The 24,472-nt window shown below is 40.1% G+C and overlaps 1 protein-coding gene across 5 annotated transcripts in view; it reads right to left on the reverse strand.

Moving 5' to 3' along the window:
• Nucleotides 1–24,472, reverse strand: part of FAT1 (FAT atypical cadherin 1) — a 179,255-nt gene that overhangs the window by 30,513 nt on the left and 124,270 nt on the right. For all 5 annotated transcript variants that reach the window (XM_039539918.1, XM_039539919.1, XM_039539923.1 and 2 more), the window contains 6 exons: nt 22,798–22,937; nt 11,262–11,537; nt 10,789–10,999; nt 2,837–6,904; nt 1,992–2,188; nt 590–743 (listed from right to left, as the gene is read on the reverse strand). In XM_039539918.1, coding sequence (XP_039395852.1) covers nt 590–743; nt 1,992–2,188; nt 2,837–6,904; nt 10,789–10,999; nt 11,262–11,537; nt 22,798–22,937 — 5,046 coding nt within the window. The remainder of the gene's footprint in view (nt 1–589; nt 744–1,991; nt 2,189–2,836; nt 6,905–10,788; nt 11,000–11,261; nt 11,538–22,797; nt 22,938–24,472) is intronic.

Consider the following 24,472-nt stretch of genomic DNA (forward strand, 5'->3'; position numbering starts at 1 on the left):
TGATAGCAATTAAAGAAGCCTGACTTTTGGCTTCAAGGTATTTTATATTTTTAAAGAATGTAAGAATGACCATACTGTGTCAGACCAATAGTCCAGTTAGCCCAGTATTCTGTCTCCCAACATTGGCCAGTACCAGATGCTTCAGAGGGAATGAACAGAACAGGGAAATTATCAAGTAATCCATCCCCCCGTTGTTCAGTCCCATTTTCTGGAAGCCAGAGGTTTAGAGACACCCAAGGTATGGGGTTGTGCTCCAACCATCTTGATGGACCTATCATCCATTAACATATCTAATTTGTTTTTAAACTCATTTATACCCTCGGCCTTCACAAAATTTCTTGGCTAGGAGTTCCACAAGTTAATTGTGTGTTCATTTCTTTATTTCTTCTCCACATACTGAATGTTCATGGTTTTCCTCTAAAACAATTTAACATTAAATTAACATTTTAAAAAATAAATAACATTTGTTTTTGTGCATAGATTGATTTAAGTATCAACATTTACATATGTTTTATTTAGTTGTAAATATTTTTTAAAAAAAGGCAGTGTCTGCAGTTTTATATGCAATATTATATATCATGAATTTTACCTGTGTCTGGACTGAGCTTGAATTTTTCTGCTCCAGTGCCATGCAGCGTATAAGTAATTTCTGCATTGGAACGAATATCTGCATCTGTAGCAGATACCTGCATGATCAGTTTGCCAGGAGGGGCATCCTCTGGAACAGTATCAGTGTATAAAGCCTAAAAGGTTTTAAAGCAACATTGAAAGATTAAAATGTATTAGAGAAGCAATGCTTAATGGAGGAGGGAAAAGAGGACAAGGACAGATGAAATTATCTGCTTGATGTTAGAGGATTCTGGAACATGTGAAGTGAACCAGAGGTCCCATCAGTAGCTGTAATGTTTAGAAGGTAATGTTTAGAAGGTAATATTTAGAAACATCTGAAAATGATAAATGATAAAGATGTGATTTTCTAATTAATTGCCTCACCATTAATAAATTATTCAGTGAAGTAATTATTTATTACTGACATTCACAAACTCGAGGATTCTGAGTGCCAAGGCACAGCCAAGAGCTCCAAACACCTGAACATATGATTAATTATTTCCCGATATCCAAACCCCTTGTGTTGTGAATTTCATTCAACTTCCTATCTCGAGCTACTGATAGGTCATATTACCCAGGTCTGGCCTGACCTACAAAGAACTGATTCACCCCTTTTATAAAACAGCATAAGACTTATAGGTCTCCAGTTAGAAACAAAAACACAACACAAACAGGCTTTAAAGACATAGGTGAGATTTCATCGGTGAGATGGCAGAAGTACATTTTTTTTTTTAAAATCAGGAAATCAAAAGTGGCAAAGGACGGCTTCGTCAGCAGGCTTGGGAACAGATATGGATTACAGAATTCTAGGACTTTGACAGTGCAATTTCCCTGGCTGTACAACCCTTCCACTCCTATCAAGGATAGCTCCGGCACCACTGAGCACAGCACTCTTTTAACTTCACCTCTATGAGAATGTGTACAGCAGTATCATTCTGCCAAGTGCAGGTACCTGGACCCTCTGGAGCCACACTTCCTATGGAAATCAGTTAGTATGCACTGCCATGGCAGCAGCATAAAGCATGCTCTCTCCTTGCTTTATCTTTGCAATGCTTACATTAACATGGGAAATTAAGAACTGAAATTCAATTCATAGTCTTCCAATCCTCTGCATAGTGGCACAGTGAGATATGAGTAGGTCGGTGGGTCAGCCCTATGAGTTTTTAAATTATAGTGAAATTTACCCAAGAGACTACCCTTATTCAGCAACCTCTTGTCTCAGTAGCCCAAAATACATTTCTTCTCCACATTTATTAGAAAGTCACTTCCATAAAGCAATCAATTTTTGTCAGCCTTTTGAGTGGGCACCTAAGATAAAGAGGATTTTACAATGAAAGTGTACATACACTGAAAATGGCTGCCCGTGTAAAATTCAAGCCTACCTTTTCACAAACAGGACTGTTGTCATTAGCATCTAGGACTTTAACCTCAACCACGGCTTTTGTTGCAAAGGTCCCATCAGTAGCTGTAATGTTTAGAAGGTAATGGTCCTTTTCTTCCCTGTCCAGAGGTTTTCTCACATAGACTTTCCATTCATTCTGCACGTTTTCAATTGCAAACTGCCCAAAGGGATCACCTCCTAAACAGTCAAAAATATGTCATTCAAGCAAAAAGAGATAATTCTACTATTTAGAAGAAAAGAAAAATCTAAAAAAAAGCCCAACAATCACACCTCATGGCTTTCTATATTATATATATATATATTAAAAAAAATCTTGATGGGGGGGGGGGTAAAAGTAGCATTTTAACTCGGGTCTTATATAAATACACATAAAAAGAATGTAAGTGCATTAAGTATTTGCTATTAATGTTGCCATGGTGATTAATGTAGCATTACAGAGGAGGACATATTTAAACAGTTACACTAAGCAGAAAAACATTTTAAAAAATCTACTGAAGATTAATTTAAACTATGTTCCATCTATTATCTCATGGATTTTTTTTGCTTTTTTTCATTGAATTATTTATTTCAGTCTAACTATCTCCTCCTGTAGATATAAATATCACAAAGACAAAATGAATTCTATTTAAATCATTTTTAAACAAGGTAAGTAAAAGAAAAATGGTGCATCCTGATGGCTTCTGAAATATTTTAAAAATTAAAAAAAAAGTCTTGTCATAGATGCCCCATTTCAAATATTTTGTAATCTTTTTAAAGCGTAAGAGTTACCTCACTTCATTCTAGTTTTATAACTCAAGTTAATATTAAATGTTTTAAACTGTTTACCTGTAACATAATAGGTGACTTGTCTGTTAGATTCTTCTGTATCAGCATCAGTGGTACTTAAGATAGCAACCACACCACCAGGTGGATCATCTTCACTAACTGTCCCTTTGTATATCTCCGCAGTAAAGCGTGGAGGATTGTCATTCACATCTGTAACAGTAACTTCAACCACTGTCACAGAAGACAATTGAATTTTTTCACCACGATCAGATGCAACCACTGTAATTTTGTACTTATCCCGTTTTTCATGGTCAAGCGCTTTGAGGGTGGTAATCCAACCTGTTTCCATGTTTATGGCAAAAGACTCTGTGATTTCCAGTTCTTGTGATGGATCTAAACTATATGTAACCTGCCCATTGAGTCCTGAATCCAAGTCAGTTGCTTTCACTTGGATGACTCTCATTCCGCTTGGCATGTTTTCCACAATGAATGCTTCATATGGACTGGACTCCAAAACCGGTTTATTGTCATTTGCATCTTTTATCTGAATGCTTATATCTACTGAGGAAACAACATTATAACTGTCATTCGTATAATGTGCTAGCACTGCAAACTGATACCACTTAGTTGTCTCATGATCAAGACTCTTCTCAACTTTCAATCTTCCATTGTGTCGGTCAATCACAAAGCATTCATCCCTATTGCTTTCAGGAGTGTTCCCTTTAACTAGAGTGTATACTAATGTTTGATTATGCGCTGCATGTATAACATCAATCTCAGCTCCAATAGGAATGTCCTCAGAAACAGTATAAGAATAAAATGGCTCTGCAAATTTGGGAAGAGTCACTTCTGGTGGGAGTATTCTAATATAGATAGGAACCACTGATTGTTTTTGGGGGGATCCACCATCCCGGGCTTTAACAAAGAACGTTAGAAACTCATTTTCTAAACCAATTAAGCTTTCTTTTGTAGTAATTACACCAGACAAAGGATCAATTTCCAAATTCTCGTTGACACTTTCAGACTCTGCTTCAATGGCATATGTAATGTCTGCATTTGTACCTTCATCAGCATCAGATGCCAAAACTTTAGTGATAAATGTTCCTCTTGGAACATTAGATCCAATATTCACTTCATACTCTGTTGCTCGGAATTGAGGGGCATTATCATTATCATCTGTAAGTATCACATTAACATTGCAAAAAGCAACTTTTCCTCCAGCATCCTTTGCCATTAAACTAATAGAAGTTACTTTTTCTGTTTGTGTTTCACGGTCAAGCTTTTCAGAGGTAAATATTTGACCTCTCTCATTAGTATAAAATCTATCTTTGGCAAAGTCATTTACAATATGATAACTGATTTGGCCATAAGCCCCAGAATCTTCATCTGTCACTTTAACTTCAGTCACCAAGGTATGCAATGGAGCATTTTCAGCCAGTTCCACTTCGTACTCATTCTGACTGAAAACAGGGCTATGCAAATTGGCTCCAGTAACAGTTATTTGTACCTGAGCTGAACTTCTAAAGACACCATCAGACACAGACACATTAAGATTGTAAAGATGCTTCAAGGTCTGTTTGCGTGGGTTTGAGATGGAGATGATGCCAGTTTTGCTATTAATTACAAAATTCATGTGATCATTGCCTGTCAGAATTGAATATTCCAGTTTGTTTACATCTGAACTGTCTGCATCTGAGGCTTTTACACAGGTTACAAAGTGTCCACGGGGAGCCAGTTCACTAATTTTAGCCTCATAAACCAGTTGGTTAAATAACGGTGAGTTATCATTGAGGTCAGTTATATTGACAGTTACAATAATGTCACTGCTCAGTGGGGGCATTCCACCATCTACTGCCCTTACGAGTAATTTGTGTTGCTGGATCTGTTCATAATCCAAAGTTCTTGCTGTCAGAATGAGCCCACTGCTGCTATCTATGTGGAAATACTCATGACTTTTGCTATTATTCTCAACCAAGTGATAGGAAATCCTTCTGTTTGTTTCAGAATCAGCATCTGTGGCACTAACTTGTACAACAGATGTCCCAATTACAGATGCCTCAGAAAGGACTGCAGTATAAGATAGCTTTGTAAACAGAGGATGATTATCATTTATATCTTCCACTATTATATCTACAAACACCTCAGCGTGGGCCCCAGTTAGAGAGTCAGTTGCTCGTATGCTCAGTTTATAGGCGGGATGGGACTCAAAATCTAAAGTGGCAACAACAATTATAACTCCAGTATTAAAGTTGATAGTAAACTGATTGAAAGGATCTCCTTCTGTGATACTATAAAACACCTTAAGTCCTTCTGGGCTGTTTGCTTGTACATGGACAACAGGGCTATGCAACTGAATGTTTTCAGGTATTTCAGCGCTATAGAAAGGCTTTTCAAAAACTGGCATGGCTTTATTCATAACAGTGATTGGGACTGTAACTTCAGCAGAAAAACTTGGTTCTCCTCCATCTTTTGCCACCACTGTGACAAGATATTCCTTATTTAGTGTGTCCGGTTCAAACTGTCTCTTGAGTGTGATTTCACCAGTGGGCCCAATATGGAAGTGTTCATGATGGTCTTTAAGGTAATAGCGCACCTCTCCATTACTCCCTATATCTTTATCTACTGCTGTAACACGTCGAATAATGTGGCCCACTTCAGTGTCTACTTTAACAGCAGCATAATATGGAAGATCGACAAAAATTGGACCGTTATCATTTACGTCTTCTATAGTGACCTTCACCACAACATGTGCAACTACTGATGGTTTATGCTCCTCTGTCACTTCTACCAGTATATCGAAAGATTCTTGTTGTTCTCGATCAAATGGTATTCCTGTGGTTGAAAGTACTCCTGAAGTGTAGCTGATTTTAAATCTACTGTCTGGATTTAGAATATGATAAAACAAAGGCTCATTTATTTGATTCCCTACAGCAGTAATGACAGCTATTGTTTTCGCCTCAGTGGAATTCTCTCGCACTACTGCAGAGTAGGAACTTTGTGTGAACTTGAGTTGACTTGCTTTGCTTTCCTTCACATTAATTTTTACAGATGATGTGCTTGCAAATCTCCCATCAGATGCTCTGACCGTTAATTCATATCTGCTTCTTAACTGAGTTGTATTTTGTACAGTTATAGTTCCAGTCTTAGGATCTATTGAAAATTTGTCTCCAATGTTACCTTCAGTGACAGAATAAATTAGTTGTGAAAAAGCTCTTGAATCAGCATCTGTAGCATTTATGGTGATGACTGTTACTCTTTTATATGTAGGCACCAAAAGGGATGCCTCATACAAATCTTTTGAAAACACAGGAGGACAATCATTGATATCAATTACGTAAATAGTAACATTAGCTGCATATTCTGCAAATAAACGTGGTGTCCCCATATCATGTACTTGTACTGAAAATTGGAAAATGTTTGTCTCTTCGTAGTCCAAACTCATTATGGTACGAATGGCACCAGTGCTAGAATCAATGGCAAAATACTTGTGCACAGATGGTTCAACAATTTGATAAACCAGAAAAGCATTTGATTCTTTATCAGCATCTGTAGCTCGAATTACTAATGGGATATTCTTGTCAGTTAGAACTACACTGTTAATTGAAGCTGATTCACTGATGAGTCCTGTGTATTCTGCCTGCATAAAAACTGGTGAGTTGTCATTCTCATCCCGAATATGCACCAAAACAGTTGTATTAGTAGACAACCCAGCCATGTTGGTTCCTTGAACAGTTAGCATGTAAAAAGACAAAGTTTCAAAATCAAGTATCTTCTTAGAAGTGATGACACCTGAGTTTGGATTGATATCAAAGGCATCACCTACATTACCATCTTTTATCTGATAAACTACAGAAGATTGGCTATATGCAGTAACCATTCCAACAAAACTACCAATGCTGGCACCTTCAGTGACTTCTGTAGAATATTCCTTCAGTGTGAATTTTGGTGAGGCATTATCAGAAATTGTGACAAAGATAAGCACAGAAGTTACTTCGCTCATTGGAGGATTTCCTTTATCTGTAGCTTTCACCACCAAATTGTACTCTCGTTGGTTACTACAATCTAGTTCTTTTGCAATTCTAATAGTGCCCAAGATGGGATCTATAGTAAAAGAATTTCCAATATTCCCTGCAGAGAAAAGAAAAAAAAAAAGAAACAAAAAGTTAACAATGAAAGAGACAAAGATAAATGCACAAAAATTAAGAGTCTGTGCCCAACTGGCCATAAACTAAAAGAATGCATACATGCTGAGAAGCAAGGGAGGCATTAATGTTTCTTAATTTTGTTCTAAAACAATTTCTAGTCATCTGGAATTTTCCTATAAAGAATTGTTAGTACTAACTTTTGTTTTACTTTACGATACTTTGCCTTAACATAACTGGACTAGTTGTCCAATGCAATAAAATAAAATAAAATAAAATAAAATGTCTTAAAATATGCCAAGTTTTCTATAACCTTAAAAAATTACTGGTGGTGTTCCTTCTTTAAATCAATCTTCTTAATGAGGTCATGGTCAATCAAATCAAAGCAGCCATTAAACACAAAAAAATATATTTAGGAACTCAGGTTAGTAGCATAATAGTTACATTTCAGGAATTAAAATTAATTGCCTTGTTTGTGGGAAAAAACAGTGCTTTTAATGTGTCTCAAGTGCATCTCAATTAACTGTTAATTCAAATGTCCTTTAGAAGTAATGATTTTAATTAAAGATTCCTTAGTGAATTAGACACTATGGAATCCCTCAGTAATTGATTATCATCATTCAGAACAGCTATGAACATATGACATGCCAACTAATATATAACAGTGAACTGACTAAGCTATCTGAGGTTACTACGGGTGTCAAACAAGTTTGTCTTTTGTCATCCACGCTCTTTTTATTAGTAGTGAACGGGGTAATGAGAAAGACCACAGAAGTTAAAGGTCCTTGATTTTGCAGATGACATCAACTAGCTATTCCATACCCACCGGATTTTACATGCAAACCACAACAAATGATCTCCAAGGCTGAAAATCAGCACCAAGGAAACAAAAACCATGAGAATCAACACACAACAAGAAACACCAATAATGCTTTCTGTGACTAACAAAGAAGAGGTCTGATATTTCGCATATTTTGGAAGCATTTTAAGTACAACAAGGTGAAACAGATGAAGAAATTAAAGCAAAATAGTTAAGCCTGTGGAACTCTTAAGCTGAGCTAAGAAAAACAGAAATCTTGCCTTCCAAACCAAATTTTGAATATTTAACACCACTGTAAAGTCAGCCTTACTATATGGCACTGAAACTTGGTCCTATTAAGATCTTACTATCTAAATTCAAAGTTTTCATAAACAGCTGCTTTAGACAAATCCTCAAAATCAGATGGCCAGGAAAAAAACATCACAAATGAAGAACTCGGGAGGAGAATGAAACAGAAAGCGATAGGCCAGGAAAATATGGAACTAAAGGGAGATGGGTAGGACTTGCATGGATGAAAGACCCAAACAACATAACAAGACAGGAATTGGACTGGAACTCTCAGGAGAAGTGGTGATGCGGCAGACCAAAAAACACACAACAGAAGCAGAACATGGAAACACAACAGACGCAGAATTGAAAGCTATCCAAATGACATGGGAATAAGCTAAAACTGCAACAGGAGACTGGCAAAGATGGAATGCAGTGATGAAGGCATGGAATAGAGCGGCAACAGAGAGAGAACTAGAGCAAACATCCCCCCCCATATTGCTACCAATTAAGGCTATACCCTGTACTTTCTGAATTTTACCAGCTGCAATTTGATATATAACAGTTGAAAACAAGTAGTTATGAATAAGCCTTTTACAAGTAAAAGAAATTGTAATGGATTTTGCAGCCTGTAAGATGTCAACACATGCACTGAATTAGACTAGAATTTGTGGTTCCTAAAAGTTTAATTACAGAGCAAATATTACTAAAAACATGTTCTCAACAGGGAAATATTTTGTTTAAAATGTTTGAATTATGCAGATGAGTGGGCAGTTGATATTTTCTTTTCTGTTAGTTAAGGCTCTAAGCACAGTGGCATTCTTAGAATATCCCATTACAAATCCCATCAGCCATTACAAGCATTTAAGGAATGTTCATTCCATATGCTTATGACATCAACCATAATGCTTTAACTTCCCAGTAGTTGACAATTCTATAAAAAACTAAGCTAAGAAAGATAAAGCTTAACATTAACTCCCACAAAAATCTGGAGAGATTGGCGGGAGGGGGAAGGAAGAGATGAAAGAGAAAGAGAGAGAATGCTCAAACTCTTTTCTTGAAATGCTTTGGCATTCATAAAATGGAATGCACTATTGATCTAGGTAAGTCAAGAATAGAGTTTCATGAACCCTTACATATTACCTTAGGAAATACATAATATTTATACAAATAATAGAAAACAACTGATACATTTAAAGGAATGTATCATGTTTACTCATTTTCCCCCTTAGAGCATCATAATCAAATTTATTTAAAAATTATGAAAATAAAGCATGTATTATATTATAGTTGCAATGGTTTATGTATTTGAATGAAATTTCAGCAATAGAAATCTCTTTTTTAATTATAATAATGAAGCTGTACGGTTTAAAAATGCTTTAATAGCTGGGACAAATCATAAGATATAATTTTGCATGTAATGATCACATAGTGTATTTTTTGTACTTTTTAATAAAGTTTCAGATGCTTCATACTGACTTTTGTTTCATAACATTTTGTAAAGCTAGAAAATAATTTAACTCCATTTACAATGGTGGTTTTTTTTTTATTGCTAACATAAACGCAGAGCATGTTCATTTTGCAGCATGTGTGGTTGGATAGTTCAGGTGCTTGGCAAGGGGGATATAGAGCCATTCATATATAATTTATCGGTGTGACCAAAAGTCATTACCGACTGGTGGATGCTTGGTAGTCCAAATAAAATGGGTTAGTGATTTCAGTCTGGTTCCTGTGGTATTTATTCACTTCTTAAAGCTATTATCATTGCCACTTGTAGGCACTTTAGGAGAGACGCCAACAAGACAGGCATTGGAATGAAGAAGCAAGAAAAGTGAACTGTCACCACCAATGATGTTGCCATGTAAGGGATGAGAAACACTGGTGAGTCAGGTATGGGATACTATCCATATTGTCACTACTCTGTGGATAAATGGAAGACCTCATTTTCTAATGCTAAGAAATCAAGTGTAATTAATTAATTAACAGAATGGACAAGGAAATGTATTAAAGAGATACTGTGAGGTTAAAAATAAGTGGCCGAATCCTAGATTCCATTGTGGTTTGACAGCACAAAGCAGTTGCAAACCCAAGTTAACTGGCTACCCAAGGACTCTCTTCCATCAAGGACAATCCTCAGGTGGTATAGGGCTAGGATAGCAAACTCTCACCCCTTTTAAAACCACCTAGTAATGGGCTATAGCTTGGGAGCCACTACATCTCTTAGGCTGGAACCAGGCAGTGCTCCATGCATTGCAGGAACGTGAAGGTGATTTAAAGTGAACTTTCTGTACCCCTTCTCCATGCTGTACCACGTATCAATGAGCCAGATCCAAAAGTCTGACCTAATATTTTTCAAATTAAAACATTTATTTATCTATATTTTAAAAAATACATCTTAGATGATAAAATCAAAACATATTTAAAAATGTAATTTACTTTTCACTAATTATAATATTTATGCTCTTTTAAGGGTAACTTTTTTTCAATTTTCTCTACTAGGAGAACAAAAAACAGATGAATCAGTTTCATATTTATTTCTATTTGGTTCCTAGTCATTTTCACTTTGAGGTTCTCAAGCAGTAGCCAAATGAAACAATGTTTAGGATGTAATAATATGTCCACTTGAATTTGTATGGTGTTTTTTTTTTAAATATTATAGAAACATTTATATTGGCCTTTGATTTTATAATGGATTATTTTTACATACTTACATTTTAAGCTAACTATGACCAAACAAAGTAAATTTTAAACTATATAGAAGACTTACAAGACTGTGGATATACCTGATTCAATAGAGTACACAATTTCTGCATTTTTCCCTTTGTCTTTGTCTAATGCTGTTACTTGGAGTACCGCTGACCCAACAGCTGCTGACTCATATACCCGTCCTTCATAGGGAGAGCTGGTGAACCACGGCGCGTGATCATTTGTGTCACTAACATTAATGACAATTCTAGCAAAGTTGCGTTTGACAGGAACATCTTGATCTCGTACCTAAAACAATGAACACATTATTAATCATTAGCACCAACCTTTATTAATATAACTACTAATCCAATTTCTGAGAGAACTATTATGAATCTAGGCCTTGAACCTTACCATTTAAATAAATGGGACTATTCAAAGAGTGTAAAGTAAAAAACATTTGTAAATTTCTCCAAGATCAAGACCTAAATGTATATTAAAAGCATATTAACTGTAATGTGAAAAAGGTAATTATGTTATCTGTTAAAGAATAACAGGTATACTTGTTTACCATCACTGTAAGTATATGTTGGTGGATGGCCTCATGATCCAATTTTTCAGATGTATAAAGAGAGCCTGTTCCAGGATCCAAACGAAATTTCTTGAGACTGATGGGATCAGTGCTACTCTGCATTGTATAAATTAGTTTATTCTTCTCGTCCCTGTCGGTGGCACTGACTTGCAAAATTTCTGTCTCTGGCACTGTGTCCTCAGGTATAATGACTTCATATTTTGAGGTGGAAAACTGAGGCCTGTGGTCATTTGTGTCTATCACTTTGATGTATACCTAAAATGACACAATGGAAAAAAAGATTATGTTGATAAATATTGGTGAAAATACAGAAGAAAACAGGACACTAAGGAATCAGGAGGAGGAAAAAAGATGCACAGAATAAAGCCAGAAGTCCAGACAGTTAAAAATCTTTAAGAAGAGGTCTCTCAAACAGAAACCATTTGTGTATGCTGTACAATGAAAATAATGTTTACTTATTCTACAGTAACTGTGGTTCTTTGATATGTTATAGTCAGTGTGGATTGTGCTGTAGGCGTTCATACGTCTTATTGGGAGAATCCCAGCAGGGAAACTGTGGTCAGATTCCACACACTTTGCCCTGCCAGAGCAATGCAGTGCAATGCAATGGGGACAGAGTAGAGCACAGTATCTGGTTCAAGGTATCTCAAAACACTGTGCAAAGTACTGAGTTAAATATCAGCAGTGCTGTGATTGTGTAAGCAAATATAGTAGCTCAGCATTCATTCCCACAGCCATTAACATTAGAAAAAATGGTTTCCTACCTTTCCGTAACTGTCGTTCTTCGAGATGTATTGCTCATGTCCATTCCATTCTAGGTGTGCGCGCACACCTACATGCGTGGCCGTTGGGAGTTTTTGCTTTAGCGGTATCTGTAGGGTTGGCTATGGCGCCCCCTTGAGTTCCGCGCTCAAGCGTTGGTATGTCAGGCACCGCTGGCCCTACGCCCTCTCAGTTCCTTCTTGCTGGCAACTCTAACAGAGGGGTAGGAGGGTGGACAATGGAATGGAAATGAGCAACACATCTCAAAGAACAACAGTTACAAAAATGTGGGTAACTGTTTTTTCTTCTTCGGGTGCTTGCTCATGTTGATTCCATTCTAGGTGACTCACAAGCAGTGTCCATGAAGGTGGGCTTGGAGTTCACAGTCATGTAGTTTGCAGCGCTGCTCTGCCAAAGTCAGCGTCGTCTCAAGCTTGTTGGGTAAGTGCACAAGGAGATGCGAGGTGTGGACAGATGACCAGGTAGCGGCCCTACAGATCTCCTGGATTGGAACCTCCACCAGGAAGGCTGCTGCTGATGCCTGTACCCTAGTAAAGTGTGCTATCACGATTTCCAGCAGAGGCACTTTTGCCTTCTCATAGCAGTATCAGATACAGGCAGTGATCCAGGACAAAATCCTTTGAGTAGACATCGGGTGACTCTTCTTTCTGTCTGCCACCTCAACGAACCATTGTGTCAACTTATGGAATGGCTTTGTCCTTGCTATATAGAAGGCCAGCGCTCTCCTGACATCCAGGGCGTACAGCCTGCATTCCTCATCTGACATATGAGGCTTTGAAAAGAAGACAGGTAAGTATATGTCCTGGCCAGTATGAAACTGGGAAACTACCTTGTGCAGAAATACCGGATGCGGTCGCAGCTAGACTGTATCCTTGTAGAATACCATATACTGTGGTTCTGAAGTAAGCACCCTGATCTCAGACACCCTGCAGGCTGACGTTATCACAACCAGGAACAAAACCTTCCAGGAGAGAAGCAGGAGAGAGCAGGAAGCCAGAGGCCTGAAGGGAGGCCCCATGAGCTTCGACAGCATGAGGTTCAGGTCCCAGGCAGGGATGGGATCCCAGACATGCAGGCAGAGACACTCCAGACCTTTCAAAAACCATGCCGTTATGTCATGAGTGAAGACCGACCTGCCTTGGAATGGAGCGTGGAAAGCCAAAAGAGTGGCCAGATGAACACTGATCAATGACAGGTACAAACCTTGGAGTTTGAAGTGCAGAATCCAGGATCTCCTGCAGCGAGGCCTGCTCAGCCCGGATACGCCATTCTGAGCTCCAGCATGGGAACCTTTTCCACTTGGCCAGGTAAGTCGCTCTGATGGAGGGTTTCCTGCTATCAAACAAGACCTGCTGAATGCAGGCCAAGCATTCCTGTTCATTCACATTTAGCCATGCAGCAATCATGCTAACAAGTGTAGTGCTGCCATGTTTAGGTGCGGAAGTTGGTCTTGGTTCTGGGACAGCAGGTCTAGCCAGCGGAGCAGCTAGTGAATGGTCCAGCAGCATGCCGAAACAGTGCTGGTGAGGCCACGCGGGGGCTATCAGGATAACGTTTGCCCTGTCCTGTTTGATCTTCATGAGGACTCTGTGAATCAATGGCGCTGGTGGGAAGGCATACATCAGAGCCCCCACCCACAGGATGAGAAAGGCATCTGACGGCGCCCCTGTCCCTCCCCTATATCGAACAAAACACATGGCACTTTCTGTTCTGCCTGGATGCAAACAGGTCCACTTAGGGAGTCACAAACCTCTGGAAGATTGTACTAACTACCGCTGGATGGAGTGACCACTCGTGGTGAGATGAGAAGGTCCTGCTTAGTTGATCTGCTAATATGTTCCTGGTGCCGGGCAGGTGCACAGCTACCAGATGAATGGCATGCCGCACACAAAAGCCCCAAAGGTGGACAGCTTCTTGGCAAAGGGCCAACAACCTGGCTCCGCCCTGCCCGTTGATGTAATACATCGTTGCAGTATTGTTCATCAGGACCCGCACCACCTTGCCCTTCAAATGGAGCAAGAAAGCCTGGCAGGCCAGGTGAACTACTCTGAGCTCCCTGACATTGATACAAAGGGCCAGATCGTCCCTGCGTGCTGAGCTTGCCCAGGTCCGAAGCATTGGAGATCAAGGTCAGTGACAGGGACAGGGACACAAAGGGAACTCCTTCCAACACTGACCCGGGGTCCAACCACCATTCTATGGACAACCGGATGCAATCCAGCACCCCAACACCAGCCACCCTTGCAGAGGCTGGAGACAGAGCCAGGCATGGCTGACTATGTATGTACGTGCAGTTATGTGAGCAACAACTGCAGGAAGATGTGAGCCATGATGATTGGGTGGTTTTTCACATGGGAGATCAGGTCTAACATGGCCTGAAAACATGCCTCCAGAAGGATGGCTCTGGCCTACGTGGAGTCGAGAACTGCTCCAATGAACTCTACCCATTGCACAGGCCTTAAGGTGGATTTTTTGTCATTTATCAACAGGCTCAGGTTGCGGCAGGTGGAGAGCACCAGATCGGGGCTCCTCTGCACTTATTCTGGAGATTTGCCTTTGATGAGCCAATCGTCAAGATACGGGAAGACCTGGACCCGTTGACATCTCAGGAAAACGGCCACTGGTGCCACACATTTTGTGAAGACCCTTGGGGCTGATGAGAGGCCAAAGGGCAGCGCCATAAACTGGAAATGGGGTCTGCCCACCATGAAACGAAAGAAGCATCTGTGACCATGAAACATGGAAATAAGTGTCCTTCAAGTCAAGGGTGGCGTACCAGTCTTGCGGATCCAGGGATGGAATGATGGAGGTCACGGAGACCATACGAAACTTCAACTTCATAAGAGACTTGTTGAGGTGTCACAGGTCTAGAATAGGCCTGAGGCCCCCTTTTGCTTTCAGGATCAGGAAGTAGCAAGAGTAGAACCCCTTTCACTCCTGGTCCTGAGGTACCTCCTCCACTGCACCCAGGTGAAGTAGGTTCTTGACCTCCTGAACGAGGTGTTGCTCATGAGAAGGGTCCCTGAAGAAGAATGGGGAAGAGAGGGCGTGGGAGGGAGGGGCATCCGAAAATTGCAGAGGATAGCCTCAAGATTCTATCTCTAGGACCCAGCGGTCCGAGGTGACCCACGAATCAGGCTGAATGATGGGATGGAGACGGTTGACGAAACAACCAAGTGGATCTGGGGGGATGACTGGGCTGTTGCTCTCGAGTGCACCCTCAAAATGAGTGCTTCTGGCTTCCTGATGCTTTGCTGGACTGGGCTGTGTGGGTGAGCAGGAGGAAAAGCGGCGACAACCAAAGCTCATGTGTCTATCCTTTCTCCTTGCAGACCCCCATCAAGGCTGCCAAGGCTTTGGTGATGGTGATGGCCAGAACTGCTTCCTTGCAGACTGCGGTGTATGCATGCCCAGTGAGCAAAGTGTGGACCGAGTGTCCTCCAACCCATGCAACTGTCTGTCTGCTCTGCAAAGAGTCCATCTCCATCAAATGGGAGGTCTTGGTTTGTCCCAAGAAATGCAGACCTCGATGCGCCGCCTGATATACCGATGCATGAGCATGGCACTCAAGGGGGTGCCACAGCCGACCCTATGGATACTGCTAAGGCAAAAATCACCGATGACCGCACACGTAGGCATGTGCATACCTAGAGTGGACTCGACATGAGCAAGTACTTGTAGAAGAACTGGTTTAACTGAGAAGGGGAATGTTGAGCACAATACCAGTGTTATCAACTTTAACTTCCCCTGGTACTACCAAATGACACAAGCAGAAGGGACCTTGGGGTTAACACTTCACTAAGGAAGTGAAGGACAATTGTCTTTATCAAAGAGGATTCTCTTAATAGTGTACTACATTGTTAATGTTGAATATGAGCTCAAGTCTTGCTTTGGAACTGAACACATCAGCTTTAATCCCAGCCACGAAAAGTGCTGCCAACTAAACAAATTAAGGCTAGTTCCTCAAAGAGGACATCGACACAGAGCTGCAACACCTAACATACTAAACAAAGACTGTGAATGGCTTGCCAATTACAGAACCAGTTTCTCCTCCCTTGGTTTTCACACCTAAGCTGCTGGAACAGGGCCCCATCCGCCCTGATTGATCTAACCTCGTTATCTCTAGCTTGCTTCTTGCTTGCTTATATATACACACCTGCCCCTGGAAATTTCCACTGCTTGCATCCGAAGAAGTGTTAGCCGTGTCACCCACGAAAGCTCATGCTGCAAAACGTCTGTTAGGCTGTGGCTACACTTAGCGCTTCAAAGCGCTGCCGCAGCAGCGCTTTGAAGTGCTAAGTGTAGTCAAAGCGCCAGCGCTGGGAGAGAGCTCTCCCAGCGCTGTCCATACTCCACCTCCCTGTGGGGAATAACGGACAGCGCTGGGAGCCGGGCTCCCAGCGCTGGAGCTTTGACCACACTGGCGCTTTGCAGCGCCACAATTTGCAGCGCTGGAGAGGGTGTGTTTTCACACCCTGCTGCAGTGCTGCACATTTGTAAGTGTAGCCAAGCCCTCAGTCTATAAGGTGCCACAGGATTCTTTGCTGCTTCTACAGAACCAGACTAACACGGCTACCCCTCTGATACCTAACGTTTAGACACTCTGCCACCTAATGGAATCCACAGCACCAAGTCAGGTACCCAGGATCTCTATATAATGGATGGGAAGAGTTAGGGAACAAAAGTCAGCAAGCTGAGTGGGGCGCTGCCTAAATCCAGACAATAGGAAAGAATGAGGAGAGGGGTGTAGACTATAAACCACACACCACAGAAGGACTTCAGCACCGCTGTACCACTTTAATGAAAACACTCTTCACCTTTGGCATAGTTATTCCACCTACTCGAGAAGCGGTAGCTATGTTGACGGGAGAAGCTGTCTCTCCAACATAGTGCTGCCTACACCAGGGGTTAGGTCAGTATAACTACATTGCTCAGGTGTGTGGATTTTTCACACCCATGGGCAATGTAGTTATACCACTGTAAGTCTGTAGTGTAGATCAGACCTAAATCTGGGCCAGAGGAAGACACCTGCTTGGGATTCACAGTTGCACTCTCCTGGAGTTATGTGCCTAAGCTCCCCCGTTTTTGTTTTAAAGAAACACAAGGAGAAGAACATGCCTCTTTTTACCCAATACCCTAGTGGTCAGAGGACTCACCATCTGCGTAATGTGGAGCAAGGATTTGAATCTAGGTTTCCCTCCACCCAGGTGAGTTCCTTACCCACTGGGCTATATAAGGTATCCCGCTGCAGGTGTCTCTCAAGCTCTCCAGTTGAAGATGTTCCACTGTGTATAAATAAGCATTAGAGCAGGGACATGAACTTGGGTCTCCCAAGCGAATGCTGTAACCACTGAGCTATTGAGTCAGTCATTCTCACTCGTTCTGTCTCTGGCTCAAACATCAGTCAAGTCACAATCAAGCCCAAAAACTTAAGACTCACATTTTATGATTGACCTAGTTGTGCAGTTGAAAAACTAAATTTTAAGTTTCAGGATGAACTTCTCAATCATTAAAGGTTATTATTTTGTCTCTATCTACTTCCATGATGGCAGTGTACAGTGTCTCTGGATGTGTAAAAAAATAAAATAAAAATGTATATGGATCAAATTTTCAAAGCTATTTCAAATCAGTCTCTACCTGGCACTGACAATTTTCACAAACAAGTTTTTCACATAATATTTTCAGATCCTCATTTTTACACAAACAAAAATTGGATCCAAAAAATGTATAGGTGTAATTTTAGAGGCCACTCCAGAAAGCATAGGCTTCTGGGTAAGCACAATACAAACCACAATCTGTATGATACCATTTTAAAATGAAAACCAGAATACAATAAAAATAGCTATATAAAGCAGAAAGTACGGTATAGATTACATTCAAAAGAAAATATTATAAAATTGCTTTGAATACAATAAGGTAGTAGCTTGAAGGGAGAAGATGCCGATCGCAGGAGCATACCATAGAAATGCTTGATGCTAACAGATCAGAAAGGGATCTCTGAAATAAAGCAATCTCAAACCACAGAGTTTCAAATCATTTTATATAAATGGCCTTATCACACCCCTGATCTGTGCACACATTATTCACTGACATCAGTGAGATCTGTGCATGCAGATCTAGGGAACAACAGAGTTGAAAGTAAGCCGGAATACAAGGATGAATACAAGGGCGACAGCTAAACTGTGATAGGAATATATTAAGATGGAACTTATAGAGAAAATACATGTCATTGCCACAACAAGTAAAACTCTAAAATGAGAATATTCATCCACAAAAAAATTGTCTTCATCTTTTGAATACATTCATCCTTATAAAATATAGTTTAAAAACAATTATTTTCTTTTTTGCATTTTTACTAGTTTACCCTCTTGTTTCCTTATGTAGTTTAAAGAAAAAAATCATCATCTTCTTACTCATAATTATATCTATCTACAGTTATATTCTTGCTCATGAATAGTCTGTTTTAAAAGTTAACGCTTGTGAGATAAAGTAACCTTATTCTACTAACAGAGAAGTGTTTCTGTTGAGCAGTGTGGTCATTGTAAGCAAAACGCAAATTTAACCAATGAGTAGCATTGTATCCTCCTTTCCCAAATTGACCCCAAAGAATAACATATGTATACATTTTACATAAAGCAAAATTCAATATTCTGCTTCTAGAAAAGCAACAAGTAAATTGCTGCAATTAGCCTTAAACTACCTTATCTATTAATTCTACTTATTGAAAAATGGATAGCAATACCAATGGCTACAAGTGGCTGAAGTAGTAGACAGTATTTTTCACAAAAATCAACTGAGTAGTTCATGCATTTGTTCTTATTTCCCATGCATAATCTTTCCCATTTAAGGCCAAAATAGTATAATCCAAAAGGATTAGTATTTTGAATACATTTGATTTTTTTCAATGTGATTGTCCCAGTCATCTCCACCACTGTCAAATATCACTACAGGAGGCCTGGAATGTGTTTATTCTCTTTGTGCATCATGCATTTAGCATTTAGCTGCATATGAAACTCTAACAGCTTCACGCCTACTGCCTGGATATTTTTCAAACAAGCAATTTAAATAAAGTCATGAAAGAGTCAAATGTTCCACAGATGTTCATGGCTTACAGCCAGCCAAAACCTTATAGTTTAGAAGTCAGATACAATGGGTTGTTTTTACATAATGGGGCTGTATATTTTATTTGTTATTTTTCTATAGACAATAATATGATAAAGTCATTTCCTTTTGCAAGTAAAATTTAAGATTACTTTAGAAACAACTACTACTGTTAATCACGACTTGTTAAACTGCTCTTTGTATTCAAGTTCTTAGACAAAGTATTTTGTGTGTTAAAAGGTGTCCATGGAGGCTTATTACACTTAATATTTCTGAACACAATATTCAGATTTATAATTTATTTGTGCTTATGACAGTTAGCTTACTACTCATCAGTTCTTACAAAGATCCAGCATGATTTCAGCATTTGAACTATAATCATTGTTACTAAAGGTGTAAGGATTTAAGTGCAACTCTATTTTCACATTGGTAGTCCTAAATAACTCATTTTCAGGGAAAATAAATTAACATGTCTGTGAAATCAACTAAGAGAGAAGGTGGGTGAGGTAATATCTTTTATTGGATCAACTTCTGTTGGTGAAAGAGAAAAGCCTTTGAGCTACACAGGAGCTCTTTTTCAGTTAAATCAAATGTGAGGATGCATTCCTGAAACATACCCTCTCAACTCTAGTCCTGTGGATTTTCTTAAATAGATTGGTGCATTTGGGTTAGGCAGGGATTACGAGAGAGAGGAGGAAGATGAACGAGCTCTGAAAGGTGATATATCCAGAGTAAAGCCAATGAACATTCTGTTCACGCACCACCTGTTTTATAGTTTCTACTAACGGACACTCGTCAATCCATGTGCCACAGTCATATGAGAGTTTAACAGCACAGCCCATGCTTATCCCACCAACAGAGGAAAGAGAAAGATAATGAAATGGAAGACTGAGTTCTCCTGCAAAAGAAACTGCAACCTTTGCTTCTGCCAACTCTAGATAAGAAGGGAAAGGCCAGAGAGAGAAAAAAAAAAGAAAACCACCGGAAGCAATCAGTGAATTTAGAGGAAAAAAAGAAGACAAGTTAATTACTTCCATTCCAATTTTCCTGGGGGAGATTGGAAAGTAAGTATTTACAAAGTTCACCTTGTTTTACAAAATGTAGAACAACAAGCTCATTTAAACACGAGTGGGAGTCTGTGTGCATCTAACGAAAACAACAAGGAGTCCAAGGAGTCCGGTGGCACCTTAAAGACTAACAGATTTATTTGGGCATAAGCTTTCATGATAAAAAACCCACTTCTTCAGATGAATGGAGTGAAAATTACAGATACAGGCATAAATATATATTGGCACATGAAGAGGAGAGAGTTACCTTACAAGTGAACAGGAGTACTTGTGGCACTTTAGAGACTAACAAATTTATTTGAGCATAAGCTTTTGTGGGCTACAGCCCACTTCTTCGGATGCAACCAATGTTGAAGGCCAATTTAGTCAGGGTGGATGTTGTCCACTCCCAATAATTGATGAGGATGTGCCAATACTGAGAGGGAAAATTACTTTTGTAGTGAGCCAGCCACTCCAGCAATCATCAACAATCTACAACCTATCCTGGAAAACGATCCCCCATTCTCATAGGCCTTGGAAGGCAGGCCAATTCTTGCTTACAGACAGCCCCTCAAACTGAAGCAAATACTCACCAGCAACTACACACCACACCACAGAAACAGGAGCCAAACCCTATCACAAACCCCGTTGCCTTCTCTGTTCCCATATCTTCTCTAGCGACTCCATCACAGGACCCAACCACACCATCAGAGGCTCATTCACTTGCACATCTACTAATGTGATATATGCCATCATGTGCCAGCAATGCCCCTCTATCATGTACACTGGCCAAACCGGACAGTCTCTACGTAAAAGGATAAATGGACACAAATCAGACATCAGGAACGGTAACATACAAAAGCCAGTAGGAGAACACTTCAATCTCCCCGGACACTCAGTAACAGATTTAAAAGTAGCCCTACTTCAACAAAAAAAACTTCAAAAACAGACTTCAAAGAGAAACTGCTGAGCTGCAATTCATTTGCAAACTTAACACCATCAATTTGGGCTTGAATAAGGACTGTGAGTGGCTGCCTTTCAGCGACCTTTCCATCTGCCTCTTCTTGAGCTGTGCCAAGAACAGCCCAGGATCTGGACCAAAGTTTGGTTGCACTTTCACTGATGGCAACAGCAGCAACTCTGACATTCTCCCTCTAGCATTTAGGGGCCCCTAAGCTTTGTGGGGGTCAGAGAGAGCAGTTATGCTCCTGACAAATTCCAACACTAAGGAAAAACATTTCTTAAACTTTTTCTCTCTTTTAAAAAGAAAGGGAAATGCAAAAGACATTTTTAATATATGAAGGCTGTGCTAACAAGTAAAAATAATGCTAAATTTCAACAGCAACTTTAGGTCTCTACACTGTACAAATGTAGTAAGTGCAGCTCCTGCTTTTTGATCAAATATTATGTAGCTTAATATATTGCTGTTTGTGTCATAACACATATGCCATAAATGCATGCAGGAGTGTGCAATGCTGCAGGGAGGAAATGGTATTCAATCCTTCACTTTAGCTTTTCTTGACATTTATATTTTAACTATACGTTACTTTAACCTATATGTCACATTAAAGAATTTTCCACATTTAATTGAAAATAAAAGATAAATAGTTATAAGTGATGCATACTTCATGCTCTAACTGAGGAGCTACTATAGATTACAGAGAATCATAGCATACTCTTCCAGTCCAATTCAGGGGTGTTCCATGAATGGATCTACTCCCTTCAATGTGGAAGGGGGACTCAGACACCTCCATGGCATTGTCCACTGCAACGTGGAACTGGTGGAGTGCTCTATGTGCATCCAGGTTCACACTAGGGGAGGAGACTGGGATGGGTTCTGGTGATGTACGTCATATCCTCTCTGGCCACAGGCTGCATTTTCTTCTCTATGTAACCTCCCCAAAGGCTGCCAAGCCAAGGAGAACTCCCTGCTAGTGAAGTTCCAAGCAAGCCAGAGCTGGTACAGAGACACATGGCCTCTCATGGGTCCTCCAGCCCTACACCCTTTTCCACAGGTGGCAAACCTCACCTCCCCTGAAAGGTGGTTTGAGGGAATCTCCACAATGGATATGTTAACTGAAATGTCATCATACAGAACTTGCTCGCATGGCTTTTAATGCAGGAGGGGAAAGAGATGGCTCATAATATGTTGCAGTTAGCTTTTTGTTGTAGAATAACAATGATATTGATTCTATACTGAAAGTTTTCCATCCACAGCTCTCAAAGTGATTGACAATGATTTATTTAACGCCTTGCTGAAACACTCATGGAGGTTGCTGATTTTTAAAAATTATTAATCCTTTTCTTGTAAGTGAATCACATATGTAAGGCTGAGCTCCTGTTTTTCATTTACTTTGATATTATAGGAATAATTTGAAAGTTGTTAATTCAAATTGTACTAATCTATTTACACATAACCTTTCCACTTCAAATGCCCAACACTAAGGCAGTATCAACATCATAATCCACTTCTTTTTCAGATGCAGTCCCTAATTTATACATACCAAATGCATGGCCAGAAAAAGAAGGGCTACAAGTTCTTCATTCACAAGTTCTTCTAACAAACACTATTAGAAATCCATTACCTGAGTGCTGATAGAGCTGGTTCCATCTGTCGCCTCTACTGTCAGGTTGTAATTTGATTTCTGTTCTGCATCAAGAGGTCTAGCTACAATGATGGTTCCAGTGCCCTTGTCTACATCAAACCGGCTGTCATAGTTGCCACCTGGTTCAAGAAATTGAAAGAGACAGAAGTTCATAAAACACTGCAGTGGTGTACTTTCTCGTGTATATACACTTTGCTGTCTTAGGACATTTAAGCTTGGGTATGAGTTAATCCTTCATATGGCTTTGGATAGAGCATCTTTGCTGACTCATGGGGTGGCACTGATTGCATCCTGTGGGAAGATTCTCAACTCTCTATCTTTTGAGATCTTGATTTAAAGATTGGATGCCTTTCTAAAGATATGCTCCAGCTTCAACACAGACTACTGAGCTTGCTGCAGGAATTAATGGTTGAAATTATATGACCTGTGTTTTGCAGAAGGTCCTTTCTGGCTTTAAAATCTATGATGAATAGCAAGTCCTTCAAACCAAGAGGGCTGTCACTATTAGGGTCTTTGAGGTCAAGGTAGAGGAAGTAATACCAAACTATGGAAAAATTCAAGAAAAATCACAAAAAACATAGCTCCTTGAAAGGCACTAAGCTCCTTTTCTGAAACAAATTTGTTTACTTCTAAAACTTCAAATTGACCTAAGAAATATAGTTTAATAACCATGCTGAAATGTAGCTCAGTAACCAACAGCCAATCACTTAAATGTTTAGTTGATCATAATAAATTTTGTGATACTCTAAGCAGTTTGCCCTGACAACATACTAGCTATTAAGACCAAATGTTTTTAGCAGTGATAAATACTGGCCATTAACATCAATTGGTTTAGACTTTTAGATAAACTATTTAAAATGAAGAAATTAGTTTCTATTGCTGTCAACGTAATGTTAGTTGTGGCTAACCCATTTATCCTAATTACATTGTGCATATGTTTTTCTAATTATATATTTAGAAGCAGATTATTTAGACATAAGCGGAGTGATTCTTTAAAGATATTAAATGCATATATTAGGAAATCACTGCATTTCAACTATAAAGAGCCATGCATAGAAATGAGGGAGTGAAATATCAGGGATGGTAAAATTCTACTTAATCAAAATAAGAAAAATACTGAAATTAGTTCCATTTCCTGAAAATGTTTGCCTTCACAAGTTGCAGGACAGACAGATCAGATAAGGATAGACATCTGGAGCAGGGGTGGGCAAAATACGTCCCGTTTAACATTTCTGTCTGGCCCACCAGCTCTTTGGCTGCCCCCTCGTGATCTCTGGGCCATGACACAGCAGGATGCTGCCATGGCCCCACGCTGCTCCCAGAAGTGGCTGGCTGCTGCAGGCATGTCTCTGTGTGCCCCGGCACGCTTTCCCCGCCCCCCAGCACCGTCCTCTCAGCTCCCATTGGCTGGAACCTGGTGCTTTCGGACAGCACGCGGAGACCTACTACCCCCCTCCTCCCAAGAGGCGTCCAGAGACGTGCCAGCCACAGCCGCTTCCAGGATCAGCATGGGACTATGGCATGGAGGAAGCCGGCCTGAGCCCTGCTGCGCCGCCAGCTGGGAGCCGCCTGTGGTAAACGCCTCCTGGCCAGAGCCCACAATCCACACCGTCTCCTGCACCCCAACACTCTGCACCAGCCCGGAGCTCCCTCC

This window comes from Mauremys reevesii, linkage group 5 (assembly GCF_016161935.1).
Source record: "Mauremys reevesii isolate NIE-2019 linkage group 5, ASM1616193v1, whole genome shotgun sequence".
In the NCBI taxonomy this organism is placed as follows: Eukaryota; Metazoa; Chordata; order Testudines; family Geoemydidae; genus Mauremys; species Mauremys reevesii.